At 44.0% G+C, this 22,122-nt stretch overlaps 1 protein-coding gene across 24 annotated transcripts; it reads right to left on the bottom strand.

The window, feature by feature from the left end:
* Window positions 1-52: 52 nt before the first annotated feature.
* Window positions 53-19,756, bottom strand: LOC105388810 (myosin heavy chain, muscle). Of its 24 annotated transcripts, XM_011559812.3 has the most exons (25): window positions 19,461-19,756; window positions 18,709-18,852; window positions 17,378-17,562; window positions 16,950-17,145; window positions 16,780-16,843; window positions 16,597-16,695; window positions 14,990-15,093; window positions 14,150-14,287; window positions 13,695-13,964; window positions 12,851-13,021; window positions 11,019-11,198; window positions 10,780-10,930; window positions 10,276-10,334; window positions 9,135-9,222; window positions 8,908-9,025; window positions 7,864-7,981; window positions 6,373-6,509; window positions 6,114-6,240; window positions 5,503-5,712; window positions 4,083-4,969; window positions 3,544-3,622; window positions 2,805-3,050; window positions 850-2,685; window positions 714-756; window positions 253-486 (listed from the first exon to the last, which is right to left on the bottom strand). In XM_011559812.3, the coding sequence occupies exons 1-24, from the start codon at window positions 19,665-19,667 to the stop codon at window positions 730-732; spliced, it is 5,841 nt and encodes a 1,946-aa protein (XP_011558114.1). In that variant the 5' UTR covers window positions 19,668-19,756; the 3' UTR covers window positions 253-486; window positions 714-729. The 24 variants fall into 24 exon arrangements, with proteins under 24 accessions (XP_011558109.1, XP_011558112.1, XP_011558111.1 ...); XM_011559807.3 differs by lacking the exons at window positions 714-756; window positions 10,276-10,334; window positions 14,990-15,093; window positions 18,709-18,852 and adding exons at window positions 9,810-9,862; window positions 15,989-16,092; window positions 18,915-19,058 and having other exon boundaries at window positions 53-486; XM_011559810.3 differs by lacking the exons at window positions 714-756; window positions 3,544-3,622; window positions 7,864-7,981; ... (1 more) ...; window positions 14,990-15,093; window positions 18,709-18,852 and adding exons at window positions 3,865-3,943; window positions 6,976-7,093; window positions 9,810-9,862; window positions 15,989-16,092; window positions 18,915-19,058 and having other exon boundaries at window positions 53-486.
* Between the last annotated feature and the right edge of the window lie 2,366 nt (window positions 19,757-22,122).

Raw genomic sequence — 22,122 nt, 5'->3', positions numbered from 1 at the left:
GAAAGAATAGGGTTTACTCAGCATAAGCGGTTAAGAAAGAAAACTTCAAGAATAATATTTTATGACAACGATATCGCTTTATTAAACGAGCGGGGGCGGCGGCGGGGGCGGTGCGGGGCTGGCGGGTGTGTCTCTAGGTCTCGCCCGGCCGCTGCCCCCGCCCGCTCCGATACATACTCCACGGTTAAATTATATAAATATATCAACAAATTACAAAATAGCCTTTTGTAAAAAGAATTAGATACTAAAGTGTATATTTTTTTGGTATAAATTATTTAATAAATATTTTTACAGTGTCTCGTTTTCACGCTTTCGTAACACGTATTCAACTGCTTTGTATAAAAAAGTTACATTTTAACGAAAACTCTGTACAGTCCGTTTTCATGTAGTGGAACGTTTAGTTTAGAAGTCGTTTTCAGGCGCCAGGTCGAACCTCGGTGGGAAGGTGCCGAAGCCATCGAATGCAGAGGGGCGCGAGCGGGGGGGCTGAAACACGAACAAACAGTGAGTCACGTCGCCTGGATGCGGCCCTGGACTCACACCGTGCGGGAGGCATGCCGGATATTACTGCAGCATTCACTAAATGGATTCGGCTTCTCGTGAATTATGTACTTAGTGTTGCTATTTATACGAGTATTATAGGATCAACTGTGGCAAGGGATGGGTACAGTTCACGGTACCGTGGCGGGGAGCAACTGCGGTTGCCAACTTACGGCGTCTCCTGGTGAATTAACGGACTGTCCCTTTAACGGACGCCTGAGAGGCAAAAGAAAGCAGTTTACTATAAAAACCAGATCAGAATATAAATGTACGAATTATAGGGAGCTAGAAGTGTGATGAGATGCTTACCGCGGGGCTGACTCCTCGTGCGACGGAGCCGGCGCGGCCCTTGCCGCGGAACTTGCTGATGGCCTGCTCGGCCAGGTCGGCGCGCTCCTCCGCCTCCTCCAGCTCCTGCTGGGCCTTGCGGAACTTGGCCAGGTTGAGCGCGGCGATCTCCTCCGCCTCCTCGATCTGCCTCTTGTAGGTCTTGATCTTCTGCTGCAGCTTGTCGACCAGGTCCTGCATGCGCTCGTGGTTCTTGCGGTCCTCCTCGGCCTGGAACGTGAGCTCCTTGATGCGCCTCTCGGACTTGCGCAGGTTCTTCTGGGCGTCGGCGTGTCTCCTCTGTTCGCCGTCAAGCTCGTTCTCGAGCTCGCGCACCCTCTGTTCGAGCTTCTGGATGGCCTTCTTGCCTCCCTTGAGGGCGTTGGCCTCGGCCTCGTCCAGACGCACCTGCAGCTCCTTGATCTGCTGCTCGAGCGCCTTGCGCAGCTTCTCCTGCGTCTGCGCGTGCTCCTGCTCGGAACGGAGCTCGTCGGCCAGGCGCGCGGCGTCCACCATCGCCTTCTTGGCCTTCTCCTCGGAGTTCTTGGCCTCGTTGAGCAGCTCGTCGAGGTCGGAATGCAGCGTCTGCAGCTCGGACTCGAGCTTCCTCTTGGCGGCGGACAGCGAGGCGGCCTGCGCGGACAGCTCGTTGAGCTGCTCGTGCGCGTCGCCCAGCTCCTGCTCGGCCTGGCGGCGCGCGCGGTCCGCCTGCTCCAGCAGCGTGCGCGACTCCTCCAGCTCGTTCTGCAGCGCGTTGGCGCGGCGCTCGGAGATGCCGAGCTGCTCGCGGGCGTCGTCGCGCGCGCGCTGCTCCTCCTCCAGCGCGGTCTGCAGGTCCTTGATCTGGGCCTGGTAGCGCTTGATGTTCTTCTGGGCCTCGGCGTTGGCCTTGTTGGCGTGGTCGAGGGCGATCTCCAGCTCGTTGATGTCGGCCTCGAGCTTCTTCTTCATGCGCAGGGCCTCTGCCTTGCCCTTAGCCTCGGCTTCGAGGGAAGCCTGCATGGAGTCGAGGGCGCGCTGGTGGTTCTTGCGCGTGTTCTCGAACTCCTCCTCCTTCTCCTGGATGCGGCGGTCGATCTCCTGGCGCACCTGCGACAGCTCGAGCTGAGCGCGGAGCACCTTGTTCTCCTCCTGCTCGAGCGCGGACTCGGCCTCCTCGAGGGCGGCCTGGAGCTCGTCCTTCTCGGCCTCGAGGCGCTTGCGGGCCTTCTCGATCTCGTGGATGTTGCGGCCTCCCTCGCCGATCTGGTCGAGCAGGTCCTTGACCTCGTCGGCCAGGTTCTTGTTCTCGCGGCGCACGGCCTCGAGCTGCTCCTGGCCCTCCTCGTAGGCGCCCTTGAGACGGAACAGTTCGGTGGAGTAGTTGCGGCACTCCTTCTGGCTGGCGTCGAGCTCGGCGGCGAGGTCGTCGACCTTGAGCTTCCATTCTCCGATGATCTTGTCGAAGGCCTTCTGCTTCTTCTCGGCGGCGTTGGCGATGGCGGTGGCGCGGTCGACCTCGAGCTGCAGGTCCTCGACCTCGGTGGCGAGGCGCTGCTTGGTCTTCTCGAGAGCGACGACCTTCTGGTTGAGGGACTCGATGGTCTCCTCGGCCTCGGCGAGGCGGGCCTGGAGCTTGCGCTTGGCCTCCTCCAGCTCCTCGGAGCGGGCGACTCCCTCGGACTCGTACTTGGAGCGCCAGATCTGGGCCTCGGCGTTGGCCTTGCTGAGCTGGCGCTGCAGGTCAGCCTTGCCTTCGGCCTCCTCCTCCACTTGCTCGCGGATGTTGTCGAGGTCGTGCTCCAAGTTGCGGAACTTGCCGAGGAGCGTGGCGCGCTCCTGTTGGTACAAACAAAACCATTAATACCCGCGACTGTAAGCAATTACACTCACATTATCAACAAATGTCTAAATTAAATTAAATTTAAATTGCAAATGTAAGTTAAAAATATACTGACCCTGGATTCCTCGTCGGCGAGCCTCTTGGTGTCCTCGAGCTGGGTGGTGAGCGACACCTTGATCTTGGACAGCTGAGACACCTGGGACTCAGCCTCCTCGAGCTGGCGCAGCAGGTCGGAGTTCTCGATGGAGAGCTTCTTCTTGGCGGCGTCCAGGTCGTTGAGGGTGCGGTTAGCCTCGTCGGCCTTGTTGGACACCTCGTTGAGCTGGTGCTGCAGCTGCTTCACCATCTTCTCTTGGGCAGCCTAGAGAGATGAGGTGTCTTAGATTGCGCTCGGATGCTTTTGGGGTTGATCGTAATTTGATGTTGAAGTTCTGGATTTTATACTCGTATTTGCTAGATGGTGTAATGTTGAATTGGGCTGTGTAATGTGAAACACAATATAATTTCTTAAAGCATTCAGAAGTTTATATAATATTATGGTTTATTGATTATTTTGTTCATGCATACATTACCTGTTTGTTAAATTGTTCATTATGAGTAGTAAGTTAACGGTTTCAAATGTAAAAACGACTAAAAGCAGTTTTGTAGCTTTAGTATGATTTCAATAATTGTATGAAATTATTTTTGGATTAATGAAATTTTGAGGGGGTTACTTTGGGTTTGGTTCGGATCGGATAGTAATGTGTTTGCTGTTTATATTTATATTTTTATTTATCCCAATGCTTGGATAAGCCTCTAAGCGATATCTATATGAGCTGCGGCTAAGCTATGCGCACTCTGCCTCCTGTTTGTACCTTTTCGTTGGACACGTGGTCGAGACCAGCGCGGAGGTCATTGACTTCGCTAAAGTATTGAGAACGTTCCTTCTCAGCCCTGGATAGATAGAAGATGAAACACACAATTTAATAGCATACTTCGTTTGTTAAACTAGGGCTTCTAACCAGGACATTATACATAGGAAGTTGGATCTCGCTGATTCAGGGTTCCCGCTGAACAGAAGAATATCTAGACAATTGTTGTAGAGTATCGAGAAGTGTGGTTCTTGGAAGGTATCAAGAGTCATGCAGGGTCACCCCAACCTAAGGTCCATGCCACGTCTCGGGCACGTCTAGTACCTTCTCCCTCGCGACCTGGTCGACGGCCGCACGAGTGTTGTTAAGCTCGCTGTAGCAAGACGCACGGTCATGCTCGGCCCTGGATTTGTGGGTTATCAATTTAGTCAAGTTTACAAGGTAAGACTTAGAAATAAATTGAGGCTCTGAAATAAATTGAAATTAATACTGACGGAATGTTTAAGACAGATTGTATACCTAGTAGCATGTGGATGACTTACTTAGCCTTGAGCTTGTTGAGCTGGTCGAGCTGCTCGCCCATCTCGGCGACGGCGTCGTTGTGCTTCTTGCGCAGGTTGGCGAGCGTGGACTCGTGCTGGATGTTGGCCTCCTCCAGGTCGCGGCGGAGCTTGCTAAGCTCGGCCTCGCGCTTCTTGTTGAGCTCGATCTGGGCCGAGGTGGCACCGCCGGCCTCCTCCAGCCGCTCGCCCAGCTCCTCCAGCTCGCGGGCCAGGTCGGCGCGCTGCTTCTCGGCCTTGGCGCGCGCCTGGCGCTCCGACTCCACCTCCTCCTCCAGCTCCTCGATGCGCGCCTGCAGCTCCTTGATCTGCTTCTGCGACTTGGACACGAGGGACTGCTCGTCCTCCAGCTTGGCGGTCAGGGAGGAGATCTCCTTGTCCTTGCGCTGGATGGTCTGCTCGAGCTCCTTCTTGTTGCGCTCCAGGTCGGCGACGGCCTCCTGCGTCAGCTTGAGGTCGCCCTCCACCTTCCTCCTCTGCTTCTCGACGTCTCCGCGGAGCTTCTTCTCGCGCTCCAGGGAGTCCTCGAGCTCGTCCAGGGTCTGCTCGAGCTTCTGCTTGACCTTGTTGAGGTGGTTGACCTTGTCCTCGGCGGCCTGCAGCTCCTCGGCGGTCTTCTGGGTGGTCTCGCCCTGCATCTTCTTCTCCTTGTTGAGCTTGTTGATGAGCTCGTCCTGGTGGGCGATCTCATCGTTGAGGTTGCGGATCTGGTGGTCCTTGGTGGCCTTGTCCTGCTCGGACTTCTGCACGGCCAGTTCCAGGTCCTCCACGTCCTTTTTGAGGCCGGCGACCTCCTGCTCCAGCTTCTTCTTGTTCTGGAACAGCTGGTTGCGCGCGTCCTCCTCCTGGGTGAGGCGGTCCTGGGTGTCCTGCGATATCAAACACCCACAGTTACTAAACCATTCGGTCACGGCACAGTATATTTGGAAACAGCTATTAATTATATTTGCGCGACCACTTGCTTCCTGTCAGAAAACTAATACCTCTAATTAATAGCTGGCAATAAAATCGTACACGCTGCAGACTTGCAATACTTTATAACTCAAAACTATTTTCCAACATAAACAAACTCGATGTTTATTTAAAGAAACACGTCTAGTAAAACAAACATGGACCAATCGGTTAAAATCGCAACACTGTAAGATTCCAGCTAAACACCTCCGGATTTTATTTCGGGATATGATTGGTGCGCCGCAGGTGTTGTTCAATTAGACTAATTAACAAGAAAGCTTTACTAAACGCTGTCCAAGATGCTGACCCGAATGTGATGACTCGAATTCTATTTTAATTTATATTTATTACACTCTAATCTAAGATCCACTTTCAAAAATAAAATTAAGAATTTCCAAAGCACTTCAACTATTCCAGGATGAAATAAATTTATAAAACATTGACGACTTACCCTGAGCTGGCTCTCGAGGTCGTTCTTCTGAGCCTGCAGCTTGGCGGCGCGCTCCTGCGTGTCCTGCAGCTCGCGGCCGCCGCCCTCCAGGTTGGACAGCAGCGCCGTCTTCTCCTCCAGCAGCTTGGCGTTCAGCACCTCCAGCTCCTTGCGGAGCTTCTCCTCCTTCTCGAAGGCCTCCTGCGCCTTGGCTGCCTTCTCCTCCAGTTTCTGCAAATCGACCACGCTTTTATCTACACCGTCCCATTCCGTCACTTTAATTGTCGCCATGGCTATCTAGTTAATCACACTATTAAACGTGTAATGAGTGCGAGTGTAAGTCGAGTTCGATCGGTCGGGGTGCGCGCGCCGCGCTCGCTCCAGCACTGACCGCGGCTCGGCTGGACGCTCCAGCGCACTTCCGCCCACGCGCCCGCACTCGATTACATTTGTTAGAAAAACTCCGCTGGAGCGGGGAGGGGATGGTTCCAGAAATGGCCGCGCCAGGTGCTGCGGTGTCGCGTATCGCAGGTGGGCGCGGTCGGGCTATTTGCGGCTCGAGGCTGAATCCGCATTTATTGGGTCATAGCACTTCATCAAATTTATTATAACGAGGTGAGATGAAAGCTTACCGCGAGCTCATCCTCGACACGGGAGACGTTGAGCAGAGGCTTGACCTTCTGCCACAACTTCCACCACGGCCAGGTGCGGAGCTGCAGGTACTTGCGCAAGTTGCGCTGGACAACTTGGAGAGCCAACCTGTCGGATTATTCCTAGCTTTAGTAAATTGGCAAAGTACAGTAACTAAAATAAATGTTTCAATGATAGCAATGCAAAGTCAAACAAAGTACATTTGAAATAATTATACTATCATCCAGATAAATAACTGACCTCTGCTCCTGGATCTTCTTGAACTCCTTACGGGACAGGTAACCACGGATGTAGGCCTGCATCCAGGACATGATCTTGGAGAGACGGTCGTCACGCAGCTCCTCCATCTGACCCAGCACTCCGGCGCGGAAGAACACCTGCTCGCCCAAACACAAGTTATAGAAACCATTCGCCACGTCCACAGTTGCCATACTTACTTTCTCCAGTTAAGAAAACAAATCTTGCTCTGGTTTTGTTACAAATATTATTATTGGTTTTCCTATTAATTAGATATTTTTAGATTCTTCAATAGATTAGGATTTTAGTCACAATTAAATCCTTTGAATTTACCTATGAAATTAACGATACATGCATTATTTTTCATTAAGTAATCGTATAAATTATAAAAGTAGTAGTAATTAAGGAATCTTAATATAGTTTAATTTCATTAAATAAGATTTCTTCTTATAGATAAGTTAGTAAGACTATTATCATAGCAAACACGTTAAATTTTAGGTGTGTAACGTAATCATTCCAAGTTCTAGTCATGCAGGGATCATCGGCGATTAGTGTAGTTGTAGTGTGTGATGTGTATCGGCGAGCCTCATGCAACATTTAGGCTACCTTTGTCCGTCCGAGTCGGAAAGACTCAGAATCCAATCCTGTAGATTCAAGGATTTTTTCTGTGGCTTTCTCAGGAGTTATCGGTTCTTTGATGAGCTTCGGGCACAGAATTTTGTATCTGTGTTGCACAAAAATGTATAAAAACGGTGTAAGGGTGTTTGCATGTTTTGGCGAAGGAGATAGGGTAAAACAAATGCGAGCCGGTGTCAGGGTAGCTCGTGAGGAAAGCGGAGGATGCGTCATCGGGAAGTAGTCCAAGTTATGCCACCAGTCAACGAGGTGCATAATTTGTGTAAGCTTTTGAAGCGATCATTTTTTTGATTGCTGCTCAACCGCTAACTACTGTAAAGGGGTTCATGACATGCCTTGGTGTGACCGAGACGGTATGACTCGACATCCAAACCAGAAGCGTCCAGGATCACTTGGGCGATTTTCTTAGGGTCAGATTCTTTGTCGACAGCTTGAGGGGCCAGGATCTTGTAGCTACATTACCAAAAACCAAGTGAGCATACTATGAGGGTGCAATCTTACATGATGGTGACCCACAGTATAAGGAAATAGATATCGGGAAAATGGACAAGTTTCTAACAATGTTACAATCATTTACGTATCTTACAGGATACTTTGTGAATATTAGAAACTTATCCTTAGGGGTTGTAAGGTCAAAAGGTAGGTAGGTATAGTAATATGTTCCATGAAATTACTATAGAGTTAGATCTAGATAAATCAGAAGGTCCCATTCATTTTCAAATAAGGTATCGTATGCAGGAATATGTCTAAAACTGTGTAGGATGCTATTTTGTGTGGAAGTGTCGTAACAACTCTATTCTTTAGAGCTTGTTCGTTAGGGTTAGACCACTCTAGTTGTTGAGGTCGTAAATTCCTTGCCTTAGTGTGACCAATACGGTAGCTCTCAGGGTCTAGACCCGTAGCTTCAAGGATGACTTGGGCAATTTTCTTGGGATCGGATTCTTTGTCAACGCCGGCGGGGTTCAGGATCTTGTAACTACATACAAAATCAGGTAAACAACAACGGACCATACATTGGACTAACAGTCGTATTCAGGGAACACATACAATCATAAAAGGTAGGTAATAGAATAAGTTTCAAGTACACGAGGTTCACGTAAATAACCAAGTGTAAGATAATTCTTATTCTTATGGATCGGTGGGGCATATGGAAAACTGGGCATAGTGATGTATTATTATACTATCAACTTCATACATTGCGATGTACTGTGATACGATCACCAGGAACTACAAGGGTTAACACATACCTGTATGATTATTAACAACTTTAGATACTTCTAACTACCAACTGTGTACGGATACAAATAAGGTGATGGGAACTAACACAACTCTTATACTTTAGAGTGTAGACGAGATACTCGATATACTTTTCCATGCTAAAACCATTCAATATTTTCGGGGGGACTATATTTCTTGCCTTGGTGTGACCGATACGATAGCTCTCAGGGTCTAGCTCGACTGACTCCAAACACTTTCTAGCTGCTTCTTTCGGATCTTTTTCAGCATACATGATGGCGGGCGCAAGAATCATGTAACTGTATATTTAATAAAAAGTTTAATATATGAGCGTATCATATATGGCTGGAGCAAAGAGGTGTGAAGTACACGCACTAAGTCCTGAATCATTGGTTTAAAATTAGAATCTGTTACTCAAGAACTGGATGTAGGCAAATGTATCGGCTCTGACGTCAGCGTCAGCTGCAGCTTAAGAATAGTTATTTCCAGTTGCTTCTTAAAATATGAAAGAATTTTGTTTAGACTTCAAAACTAAAATATGACTAATCAAAACATTTTTATGGCTGCAGCCTGATTTGAGTTAGATGTCCAAAAATAATTTTGTCAACGTTGATCTGTACTCTGAAATATTTGAGGGGGTGGCATCTATGTTAGAGAGATTCTTACCGGAGCTTGAAGTCAGGGTACACCATCCTGTTGGGGAAACCTTTACGGCAAATACGGATGCCTTCAAGCACACCGTTACAGGTCAGCTGGTGCATGACAAGGTGAGAGTCGATGAGACCTGGAGGAGAGAAACTACTTGTAGGGAGAACATCACGGAGCATAAGTCTTCTTTGTTAAGACGTATGATGATATCACTAGTATTTAATATGATTAGTGAAGTAACTTACCAGGCTGCTTCAACTCGTTGGGGATGATACAACGGACGAAGTGAGGCTGGGTGGATCTCAGAGTGGTCATCAGGTTGTTCAGTTGTTCCTGGGGTGAGGAGAATGATTAGTATTCTATTTTACCGGGCCTGGTTTTTGTTAGTTTCATTTAAAAGCATTATTTATATTTTTTCATGGAGTTATGCTATTGCTTGCTCTGGTGAGAAACAATTTATATCTTTATTTAATCACACTTATCGATTATTCTATAAAACACAAACAAAATGTTAATGATATAGATGACACAAATAAACTCACACACAGTGACAATAAGCTTGGTAAGTTTTGCAGTTATGATTATCACTTTTCAGGTAATTCGTTCAACGAATAATAGGGTTTTTTCGTCGAACTTTGTACCCATTTAAATACATCTTTCCTCAAGATTTTGTGGTTATGGCGGTGATTTTTAGGAATATTATGTTAAAGTTTTTGATAAAATGAGGATGGTAAAAACTGCAGGTATCGGTAAACATTGTATTACCATTTTATTACCTTCATATTTATAGCAATATTATTGCAAATATTGTCTAAACATCTCTAGTTCTTTCTAAAAGGCAAACCAGATGTAGGACTACCTCTAAGTAGTTTGTCTACATCTAACACAAAAACAAAATAATTGAATAGAATATTATGAACCTTGTATGCAGAGGAGACAGTGGCGAAACCACCTCCCTTCTTACCACGACCGCCTAAAGTTATAAGCAAGATTAGTATTTGCAGACGACCACATTTTGCCTATATACCTACCTAATTAGTTTATGAACTGAGTGTAACATGGGGGAAACTTTACATTTCTTGTAATTATCTTTTATTGGAATTAATATTACATTTATGTGCTTGTAATGTTTCCCCCATTAAATACAAATAAACAGGACACATCAATGGCAACAAGAGCTGAGCTGCAGACAGCTGCAACGTACACAACAGACGATGAAATTGATAAAGTATTAATATGAAAAGATCCATTACATGAAATGATTGGATCCCTTCAAGACGATACACACATGGAGTGAAAGCGAAGAGTCGAAGCATTTGACGTAGACAATGACATGAAGCAAATCAAGTAGGCTTGAAGCAATCAGCCAACTTGTGGGAGGTTTACCCTGTAGAGTGATGATACGGTCTGGAACGCGGAACCCTTAGCGCGCTTTCCTCCAGCGCCTAGTTACAGGTCAAACATGTTTTTAAAGTGAAAAGTAATGGTGGTAGAATTTAATAGTTATGAGTTTTAATGAGGTTGAAGTAAATCCATGATTTGGTGGCAGGTTGGAAGTATTTAAACCTTGTAATGGATTAAAATTTTATCAAGTGTATTGTATTACGATATTTGAAAAGGTAGTGGATCTTCGGTATCGGAAGTCCATATCAGTATGAAGAATGATGATTTTTCCATTAACATGAATCAGCTCTTGATACCTTTTGAGAGGTACCTAATAAGAAATCTACTATGGGTCATTTAAATTTCAAAACTTAAATTCAAATACAGCACAAGTTTGGGCATTTCATAATACAATTAATTAATCTGTAACCTGAAAAGGAATAATAATTATAATGCAAGGAAATATGAAACTCCTATGTCTATCATCATCGTGATGGTGGTACGTACCCTTGGCGGCGGCGGCGTCTCCGGACTGGCCAGGGTGGTCAGCGAAGATCTCGATCAGCAGCTTGTTCTGACCCTTCTTGAACTGGTCGACGACGGTGTCGTTCAGGGGGTCCTTGTTCTTCTCCAGCCATCCAGAGATGTTGTAGCCGACCTATTTGATGATGAAGATAATAATGAAGCAACAGAAAGTAAGACTTAATATATCAAATGAGAAGTCTTTGAAGGAGTTCGATACTTACGTTACCGGCGTAATGGCCGATGGCGAAGTGAGCGGCCTGGCAACCAGGCTTGGGGGGCTTCGGCTTCAGGTAAGGAGCAGACTTGCCCAAGTGGTTGTTGTTCAACTTCTCCACGAAGGTGGCGTCAGTGGCTTTCGGGAACATAGACTCTTCCTCAAGGATGGAGAGGATACCCATGGGCTGAAATCGGACCGGTTATGTCAGACGCGTGTCTGTGATCACATCAATTTCGCGCCTAACGATTTTGCAAATAAATTGGAGGACATTTTATTTTACTCTAAACAAACATCATGAAAAATATGGTATTCAAATCTTGGAATTACGTTTTTATGGAATCAATAATAAAGAATACTTTAGAATCATTACTAATTTACACTTGAAATACGATAGATGCGCAAAGTATTATTGTAAGTACCTGTGAAATAATATAAGTTTTATTAAAGCATGCAAATAGATAGAAACATTACAAAAGCTTATTACAGTTAAATATTGTGTCATTGTGTATGTTTTAAATAAGCTTACTTCGTTATCGTAATTTCGTAATGCTCTCAAAATAAATGTATAAGTGCAGTTAAATTTAGATCAATCTAAGAATTGCGATAGATACCTACATAATAAATAAGTGGTTTCAATCAATTTACTCTATGCGTTATTTCGAACTACCATTCAATACGTGTGAAGTAGATAATTCTTGTGATATACTATCTAGCTACGGCAGCAGATGCCTAGGTGTGGCGGATTTAGCTGCTTCATAATGTGCATAAATATCAAAGCATTTTATTTGGACTTTTATATCTAAGTACTGATATAATTCTGCTCAGCCAGCCAGCGATGCGGTGGGTCTGAGTGGGTGCTGCGAGCGTGGGGCCACGGCGGTCCAAGCTCAATCGGCTACAATCCATATTGCCAAAGCTAAGCTAAATCTTGGTATGAAGTATACCTTCTCTATTAAATCTATGGTTGGCTGGAGGTCCATACCGAAATCTATAAAAGTCCATTGGATTCCTTCCCGTTCATACTCCTCTTGTTCTAGTATGAACATGAAGTGATTAAAGTACTGTTGTAATTTTTCGTTTGTGAAATTTACACAAAGTTGGTTGAAACCATTTAGCTGCGACCGGAATTAATATGAAAAGAAATAGTAAAAAATCCTATTAAAAGTAGAGAATTTTGAATGCAACAAGTGTTTGAGTGTGTGGTAAAATAATTATGTTTTGTAGAGTCAATATTAGGTAATAGAAGAGAAAAAAGACACACAGTAGGAAAACACACAACACATTGGATAGCATTGATCACGTCCTCGTACAAAGTTTATGAATACTTTATCAGGCCAATAAAATGTATGGATTGGAGTTAAAAATGTATCGATTAAGGTCTGAATTTCTTTGACTTTGTACGAAAACGCGGGCGGCTTAGAGCAAGCGTTCATTGTTGCGTGGCCGCCGTCTACCTTTTCAATAAGGTCAATGCAATTCTGGAGGTCCATGCCAAAGTCAATGAAAGTCCATTCGATTCCTTCGCGCTGGTACTCTTCTTGCTCCAGAACGAACATGTGGTGGTTAAAGAACTGCTGAAGTTTCTCATTGGTGAAGTTAATGCAGAGTTGTTCGAAACCGTTGAACTGCAGGAATAAGTGTACAGGGAGGTAAGTTAGGGTGTGAGGAGGAACTAGTGGGTAGCTACGAATCGTATTTCGTAGTTTGGGGGTAAGTTTTCCTGAAAATGAAAGTACTACTAGGTATGACCCGTTTCCATTCTTCATGGACGTGGTAAAAGAAGATGATAACAGCCGGTCTTCGGAGTCCAGTGGGTGGCGGCGGCCGGACTATTACCTTCTCGATCAGATCGATACAAGCGAGCAAGTCCATTCCGAAATCGATGAAGGTCCAGTTGATACCCTCGCGCTTGTACTCTTCTTGCTCAAGTACGAACATGTGGTGGTTAAAGAACTGCTGCAGCTTCTCGTTGGTGAAGTTGATGCACAGTTGCTCGAAACCGTTGAACTTTTATGGACGAAGATTGGACAGGTAAACACAGTTAGGTACATGTTCTAAGCTATAATCAAATTAGTCAGCACTGGGGTTCTGCCAGATCTAAGCTAAATCAAAATCTATGTTCTAAACATGTATGGAACTATAGGGTCTAAGTTTGTCTTCAACCGGGGAACTTGTACACCAAGTGTACCTTCTCGATCAAGTCAATGCAGGCCAGCAAGTCCATTCCAAAGTCAATGAACTCCCAGTGTATGCCTTCCCTGGTGTACTCCTCTTGCTCCAACACAAACATGTGGTGGTTGAAGAATTGTTGGAGTTTCTCGTTTGTGAAGTTAATGCAAAGTTGCTCAAACCCATTGAACTAAGAAATAGTAAATGTGCATCAATATAGGGAATATAATTGGTTATCATCATTACTACTGCACTACAGTTGAGTTAAATTAAATTAAATTCTATTGACGGATGTTATGTAAGAAGGTATTCATCCAAACTGTAAAATAAAATTAATGGCAACATAGTTTTCTGAATCATAATAATATAAACAGCATAATATTATTAACAGTATAACTGATTCTTCAGCAGTGATAGTAAAGCTATGCTTTCACTATTTGCTGTATCCAAGTAATTTTTAACTAAATTTATATTTTAACCATCAAGTCCTAGCACATCCCTAAATACTCACGTCGAAGATCTCGAAACCGGCGATATCCAGCACACCGATGAAGTGCTGCCTCTTCTGCTTGGTGTCCAGAGTCTCGTTACACTTCTTGACCAGCCACTTGAAGAGACGGTCGAACACACCCTTGCAGAGGGCACCGACGGAGTTGGTCACCTGGGTGATGTTACGACCCTGGGTCACGAACTCGTTACCGACTTTGATGCGGGGCTTCAGCAGGTTCTTGTACAGGTCCTGGCAGTCGACACCGAGGAGCTTAGCAACACGCTCTCCCTCCTGTAAAGATGAAGACAATGCCGATTAGATTATTGCTTTATTTTGTGGAAGAAGACTCTTGTAAATGTGACATTGATGATTTTTCTTAGGTATGCAAAATGCTGCATATTGATATGATATTCTAATTCATGGTTTGTGATGATATTGTAACAGTTTGTAATAGTGATAATTATTGTAAGACTTGCCTCCATGCCGTCGGCCTCAGCCTGCTCCTCACGACCCCTCTGCTTGAACTTCATGCCTCCCATGTGCATGACGGACGCGGTGATCTTGTACACGTCGTTCTTCTCCTCTTGGGTGAAACCGAGGATGTCGAAGGCTTGCTACAATCCCACAAACATTATGTTAGCATTCCGGGTGTGAGTTTCAGAGTCAGTTTAAAGAAATGAGACCAGATTTGAATAAAAGTGAAAGTATATATTTTTATTTAGTTTAGTTTACTTTACTGGTTTTTTTTTGTTACATTAGACAATCAAATTACTTCATATCAGTGAAGTGCAAAATTAGAAAAACGGGGGATATAAATATATGAATACCGACGACTTACCTTCAATACCAGTTTCAGTTAGATAATGTAAAAGAAAAGCGTTACGTATGATGAAGCGAAAAACAGCGAAAAATTATTAATCATACTGCACAGGAATACCTAATATCTAGGGTATTTCTATTGCTATTCTAGATGGGTATTGGACCGAGCAACATCAAACGAGTCCTTAGAGTTTGGTCACCTTGATCATGTCCCAATAACGCCGTTAACATTTTAAACGGTTGAACTGATGGAGTACTAAATAATTTTGAATGAATGAAAGAGAGCATCGCCAATTATGCCTTTTTAGAAAACCAAAACTTATGAGTACTAATTTGGTGAAACTTATTGACTGCAGTTCTTCTGCAGGGTTATAAGTACAAAGTGGGTCTTGGGTTTGGGTCTTGGCAAGAGTGTTTCGTGGCTCCTGCCGCACCACGAGGACACAGGGGGACACCCGGGACACTCTGGGACACCCGGGACACTCGGTGACACTTACGTCGGTGAGCGCGCATTCCTCGCCGTCATCCATACCAGGGATCGTGATCTTACCCTGGGAGACGTTGTAGTAGTCATGGATGTCGTTTGACAAGAAACACAGCTCTGTTGGTGAAACGCATCACAATTGTATTTTCTATTAATCGACGTTATGCCTATATACCCTGCGAGTTTATCTGCTGAAAGACCCTACACATTTTAGTCAGTCTGTGTTGTTATTGGTGTTGGCGGTGCTTTGTGCGAGGAACCTGTTTTGGCTGTGTGATGGAAAAACCTGTGCAATAAGGTCGTTTGAACTTTTGCAGGGAGCGAACCGTACGTCATTATGGGTATGTCAGAATTTGGTTTGCACGAATATCCGAATCAAGACGCACGCTCCTTGCGCGGTTCGACACTTACGCACGTCAGTTCGAACTCTTCAGCGTCGTTGACTCCAGGTATTCGTGTCACCCCATGACTTATTATGGGATAGTCAGTGACCCGTGAAGTAAGAAGTGTCATTTCTGCAAATCGAATAAGCGGTCTGACATACACATTTTGACCAGCCGTCATGTATGGTGGTTAGCGAGCGAGAGAAGCAAAATTAATGAAAGTGGAGGAAGAGATAGACTAGAGATCAAGAAAAATAGATGAGATGATCCAGTGTCACGGTCTGGACTCACATCGGTCAGTCTCATCTCCTCGCCGTCATCGACTCCGGGGATCACGGTCTTGCCCTGCGCCACGATGTGGTAGTCCATGATGTCGTTAGACAACATGCAAATTCCTAATAATAAATGATACCAATAACAGTCACATATGTTTTTGGGACATCATGTTAAAACTAGAGTTCAATTCTACCAGGTCCACTGATTTAAGGGCTGGGGAATGTAAACTACACTATGCTACTGCCAGTCAGTGGCAGGCCAGCGCTCGCCGGTTGCTTGCGGCTGAGTGCTGGTAAAGCTGACACACACTCTGATCTCAGTTTGCCTCGAGAGCTCTATCTGAGGCAACTTACATCGGTCAAAGTACATTCTTCACCATCATCGACGTTAGGAATTGTCGTTTTTCCTTGTGCAATGATGTGATAGTCATAAACGTCGTTTGACAGCATACATAATTCTGAACACATGGGAATTATAGATCAGTATCAATGAAATAATGGGGTTTGTTGGCACACAGGAATTCTAAGGAATTCTTTCGTATCCATCACAATTCGTTCAACACTATCCAATATCTACGTATTCCAGGTTCTTTCCATTTGAATTTCATCGGTAATATCAGAATCTACTGAATTTAGCAGGATAATAAACAGGAATAGGCCGAAATCGGATTGTGGCGAACCTAGAATTTTGTCTAATACTGAACTAATTGTATTGACATAGGCTAGGGGCACACATTTTGGATGATAGGTTGATAAACAAAAATGTAGAGATGTTCTTAATGTTGTGGATACTTTCACTAATATCTGTGTTGTAGTGTAAAGTTGTTGCTAAGTAAAGAAGTAAAAATCTGCAATAATAATTTAAAAAATAACAAATTCTGCAAAATAAATATTAAGATTTCCTCAATAGCATAAAATTATTTTACTCATAGGAGTATATGTATTTAAAAATTTGTACGTACCCTTAAGTCCGGGAACGGAACCAGACATCATCTGGTAGAAGATGTGGTAAGAACGTTCCAGAGCCTGCTGGGAGATGACACGAGCCTTCTCAAGCAGATCTGAACAAATAAGTAAATCATTAGAGCATCATTCATTTAACACAAAATGTCAAGTTAGGACTTGGAGAATTTGAAGAAACTTACAGGTCTCAATGTCAGCTCCGGCCAGTTTTCCAGAGGGGCCGAAGTGGATACGGATGAATTTACCCTGGGGAAGGAAGAAACAACAATTAAATATCAAATCGAAACGCAATTATTATAATTGCTTAATACAACTTCAAAATAATTAGTATGAAAAGAGAAAAGATACTTACGAATCGGGAGGAGTTGTCGTTACGCACGGTCTTGGCGTTACCGAAGGCTTCAAGCACCGGGTTGGTCTGGACGACCTGGTCCTCCAGGGATCCCTTCTTCTCCGCGTTGGGGTCCTTCTTCTGGGACGCACCGACGGTGGCGAAGTACGCAATTACCTTCTTCGTGTTCTCAGTCTTTCCGGCACCAGACTCTCCGCTGGGGATTGAAAGGAGGATTTCGTTAGTTTTTCTCCCTACGGGTCTTTGAAAGACTTAGTTTGCAAATTCTAATAGGTTTAAAGAAAACTGGTTTGCATCATGGCAATAATGATAAGGTTTTTTTGGTTTCTCTGAACTACTTTTTGTATCAAATATGACTGTCAATTTCTGTTTGTTTTTTCTGGGGTTTAAAAAAAATACATTTATCACTTATAACTTCAAATACTTACGTAATCAACATAGACTGGTTCTCGTGGTTGGTCAACATGTTGACGTAGGCACCGTCAGAGATGGCGAAGATGTGGGGGGGCACCTCCGAACGACGCTTGCCTCGGTAGAGCTTGGCACAACGGAAGGTGTACACCGGGAATCTCTTGTAGGGGTTGATAGCCACACAGAAGAGACCGGAGTACGTCTGTGGTAGTCATTGTCAGATTAGTACACTAGCAAGTTACTGCAGTTTCAGGAGGTGAAGGAAAAAAGGTAGACAGAGATCAGGAAAAGGGGGAGTTTTTTTAAAGGTTATGGTTAGGAGTCGTTTAGGAACACAGTTTCAATATTAACAATCTAGACTAGATTTCATATTATCACAGAGACAGTATTGTATTGATACTTTTCATCTCCATGTTATTCATAATTGGAACTCTTTTTTCAGCGTTTTACGTCAATTTCATTAACTTCCTCATCTAATGAAAGTGGGAATTTACGAAATCACAAAAAGAGGTCCAAATATAACAAAACACTCAAAAACAACAAGTTTTAAGAAATCGGTAAAATAAATTAAACATCGAACGGTCCATATTTCGACGTAAAACATATTAATAACACTGTAGAGAATGGGTATTGTAGTGATACCTTTTTCTCTACATAGTTTGACCGATCTTATACATTTTTATGTAAACATACCACTCGTATTTATCCAAGTATGTTATGTATAAAATCGTTCATAAACAACACCAAAAGTCTATCCTAGACATAAAAAAAAAACAATCATATTGGAGTCCTGGGCGCTGCTGGGCCGGTTGCCTCCGTCTTGTCCTGAGCCTCGAGGTTTCAAGAACGGATTCAGGATAAAGGATTAGTCATCAAAGAGGATCATGGGATGGAAAACATACAGACACATTTCTCGAAGGCAAAGATTGCACATACAATCATTGCACGTTGTAAACAACGTTTCAATCAACAACATATTGCACAACACTTTTGTGCTCCAAATGGACTAGATCACTTTTGATTTTCATAAGTAGTTATTAATTATCGTTCATGATGGCCGTACATCGTACATCAATGCCAAAAACATCAAAAAGATCGAGAGAGAAATTTCTTGGATGGCTCACGCTATGATAATAGACGTGTTACCAAAATAAATATAGAGTCGAAACCAGCATCAATAGGTCTATTTTTGTGAACGCAGATATCAATCCAAGATTAATTACGCAGTTCATCGGCTAATGATCTTATAGCATTGGTTGGAGTCCAATATTCTGAAATGTGTCTGAGTCGAGGGCAGGGCGAGGGGTGAGGGGCATGCACACGGCAACCTCGGCGTCTCCTGACTTACGTAGATGAGCTTATGGTAATATCTCTGCTTCAGGTTATACAACACAGAAGCGTCGTTGAGGTATGTCAAGTTGGACATATCCTCGGCTTTCTCGTACTTAGGTGGGTTGACTTGACCCACAAGGTCTTTCTTGAAGTCTTTCGTCTGCGGGAGAGATGGTTCGTTAGCATAGTATAAGAGATCGGCGGGCTTGCCGCCTAACTTACGTAGATGAGCTTCGCATAGTATCGTTGTCGCAGGTTGTGCAAAACGGCTGCGTCGTTTAGGTACGTGAGGTCGGCCATGTCTTCGACTTTCTCGAATTTCGGAGGGTTCACTTGCGAGATGAACTCTTTCTTTAGTGTCTTCTCCTGCTCATTAAGTTTGGGGGTTAAGTAACAGTTTGTACACATTCATATATGCAATATGCGTAGTATGGGTAACAGTAGTTTAGTGAATTGATGTCATAGAAGATGCATCTAATGTTTATAAATACTTTTTTTAAAGTTATTTGAAACTACTTGATATACTTAATGTACTTGTTCATATTTCTGTTTATAAACTTAGGGCATGAGGGACTTAAGGTAGCTAAATATCATCTACAGTTTTCATCTGATTGTCGCTTTGATTGAAATTCATGTCAACATTTTCATGTTATCTTCATTGTACCTATTATTAACTTCAATAAGTCATCAATTATCATTATCATTGTAATCTTGAATATCAGCTGACAGATGAAGATCAATCAAAGCGGCGGTCAGGTCGGGTCATACCTCGCCTCCGGGGAGCACGACGGTCACCAGGTCTCCCTTGGTGGCCTTGATCTCTCCCTGCAGGAAACCCTCCTTGTCGTCGGGCACCCAGCATGCCTTCTTGCCATCGTAGGGCTTGCTCTGGTCAATTCGCTTCTGTTCCAGAGACACGAACAGGTATGGGGTTGGGTCGGGGTCCTCGCCCTCTTGAACCACTGCCTTCGGCATTTTCGGAGGGCTAACGAGACTTCTGGGCTAGTCGAGACACGGAGAACTTGCCCTGGAGCCTTCCTGCGAACACAGAACACGTGAATGTGGGCCGCGGCGGGCAGGCGGGGCGGGGGCGGGGGCGCGGGGCGGTCTATTTGTGGCGGTAACTCGAGCAGTGGCCGGAATAGGAGCGCTGCCAACTCTCCGTTTGCGTAACGCGCGGTTTATGCTCAGATTTTTATTAACGGTAAGTCCTCGCGGATGTTACGTCACTGAGGAATGCTGGAGCGCGGCCAACCGATTTATGGCAAGTTTGTTGTCTCCAGCTTATTGTCTTTTATGGCTGTGATAGCTGAATCAGAGAACTTGAGTCAACTTGGATTGTCTTGGCTTGAGTGAACGAGGACTGTTTCAGTTCAGCTTACTGTTTTCAGTTCAGCTGACTGTTTGGATTTTATTTTCAGTTGACCTTTAAAATTAAGTCAACATGGATTGTCTTGGCTTGAGTTAACGAGGACTGTTTCAGTTGAGCTGAAGTTTTCAGTTCAGCTGACTGATTGGAATTTATTTTCAGTTGACCTTTTAAAATTAAGTATTCCTGGTATCAAACTCAAATGCAAATGTTTTATTTTAAAAAATCTCTATATCGTTTCCAAATACTTTAAAAATACCCTTAGGTTTAAAATAAATTTCAAAAAAATCTACTTTCAGTCACTGAAGATCAGATACACTGATAAGATAATAATAGCATTGTTCAAAATTTACGATTTGTTGTATTCTTCTTCAAATCACTCTTGTTATATTTCAAATATCATTATCACTGTTATCAGTTATCAATCAGTTCTAATGTAAATATAACTTTACTACTTCAATTAATAGTACTTCTCCACCAAAATTAACAACAAAAATCGTGAATAGGTCCAATCGCGTCGTCACGTCATCAGCCACACGTCACTCCAGCCACTGTTCACTCCACAATCCAATCCAAATTGCAACCGATAGATCGATGTATGACACTGCACCGGCCACCACTCGCGGCCACAACACTGCACTATGTGTATAGATAGAAGACGCACAGCCGTGCGCGCGTACTCACGTTGGAAGCCGTTCTGACCGGCGGCGCGGGTCGCCCCCGCCTCTTATACCCGCAACACGATACCTCCGCGGCCGAACACCCCATTTTAGGCGGATGGCGCCCGGCCTGGGGGCACGCTCGACGAGCTTAGCTTTCACTCGCGCTGCGGAGCGCGGCCGCTGCGGCCACCGCCGGCGCCGCTGCTGCCCAGCTCCTGAGGAATGCTCGACCACACACGTCACGCATGCTCCAGTATGACGCCTGCTCCAGACCACTCACGCCCGGATATCCAAAATAAGAGTCCTTGAAATTGACAATAAATATAAAACCACCAGACACTCACGCGTGTTGAGTTTACAGGATAATTTCAATTATTTATGAAAGCAATCATCCTTAATTTTATTGCGAATTGAAGAATTTTAATCGGATTAGACCTTTCACTCATAATTTAATCTACCGCTTGTGGCTTGGGGGTGTCACAACACGTCATAATGCGGAAATTATGAGCATCGTAGGTTCCTAGAGGTGGATTAGATTATGATTAAGTCCCCTAATACTAGTGTGCCTATTGCCTATACTATTTATTTCACAGACTTTCTAGATTTACGAATATTAATTTCATGACTTTCATATAGATTGATAATATCAGCTCACTGCCGTCAATGGTAACTTTACATGCACTGAAATATTCCTGAATCTTTAACAAACATGATACTGCACTTGATGTCTGTATAGGCCATTATTTGCTGCTCCACTTTAACTGCTGTTTGTGTAGTAAAATGCTGGATTGAGGAAATCGATTGGTAAACACTCCTCCCGTATTTTAGCACCATGTGGTCCATTGTTGTTAAATAAACAGTTTAATATATCTAAAACTGATCTAAAATGGAATTCAAAAGATAATAACGATTTGTTTTTCAAACTGTAAAGTCAAAGTCAAATGTTTTTATTTATCGTATAAATATAAAAAATTCTGATGAACGTCAATTTTTACAAACTACTCTTATCGTAATGGGCTTATCGTCATCTATCATAGACATCATTTAAAAACACACATAGTAAGTTTCCTCTCCTTGGGTTAGATCTAGTACCTATGTAGGTACTAAAGTATCGAAGCTTTAATAAGTGCATTTATCATTGTAGCAACATGAGGTGGACAGTTGACTCGCGGGATTACATTGCAAAGCTTACAAACATTTCATGAATCATTAATTTTAAAATATCTTCTTATTAGATGTAATGGCTAGGTAAATCTGCAGGTTTGATTTTATTTAGTCGAGGATCCAAAATATCTCCAGATTTGTTTGGTTTTTCGGTATAATTACATACTAAAACATGCATATTATTATAAAAAAGTGTTTTAACAATAATTACCAAACACTTCAGGGATTCAACCTA

This window comes from Plutella xylostella, chromosome 8, assembly GCF_932276165.1.
Source record: "Plutella xylostella chromosome 8, ilPluXylo3.1, whole genome shotgun sequence".
NCBI lineage: Eukaryota > Metazoa > Arthropoda > Insecta > Lepidoptera > Plutellidae > Plutella > Plutella xylostella.
The sequence above is the reverse complement of the archived record's forward strand: the minus strand, read 5'-3'. Positions and strand labels throughout refer to the sequence as shown.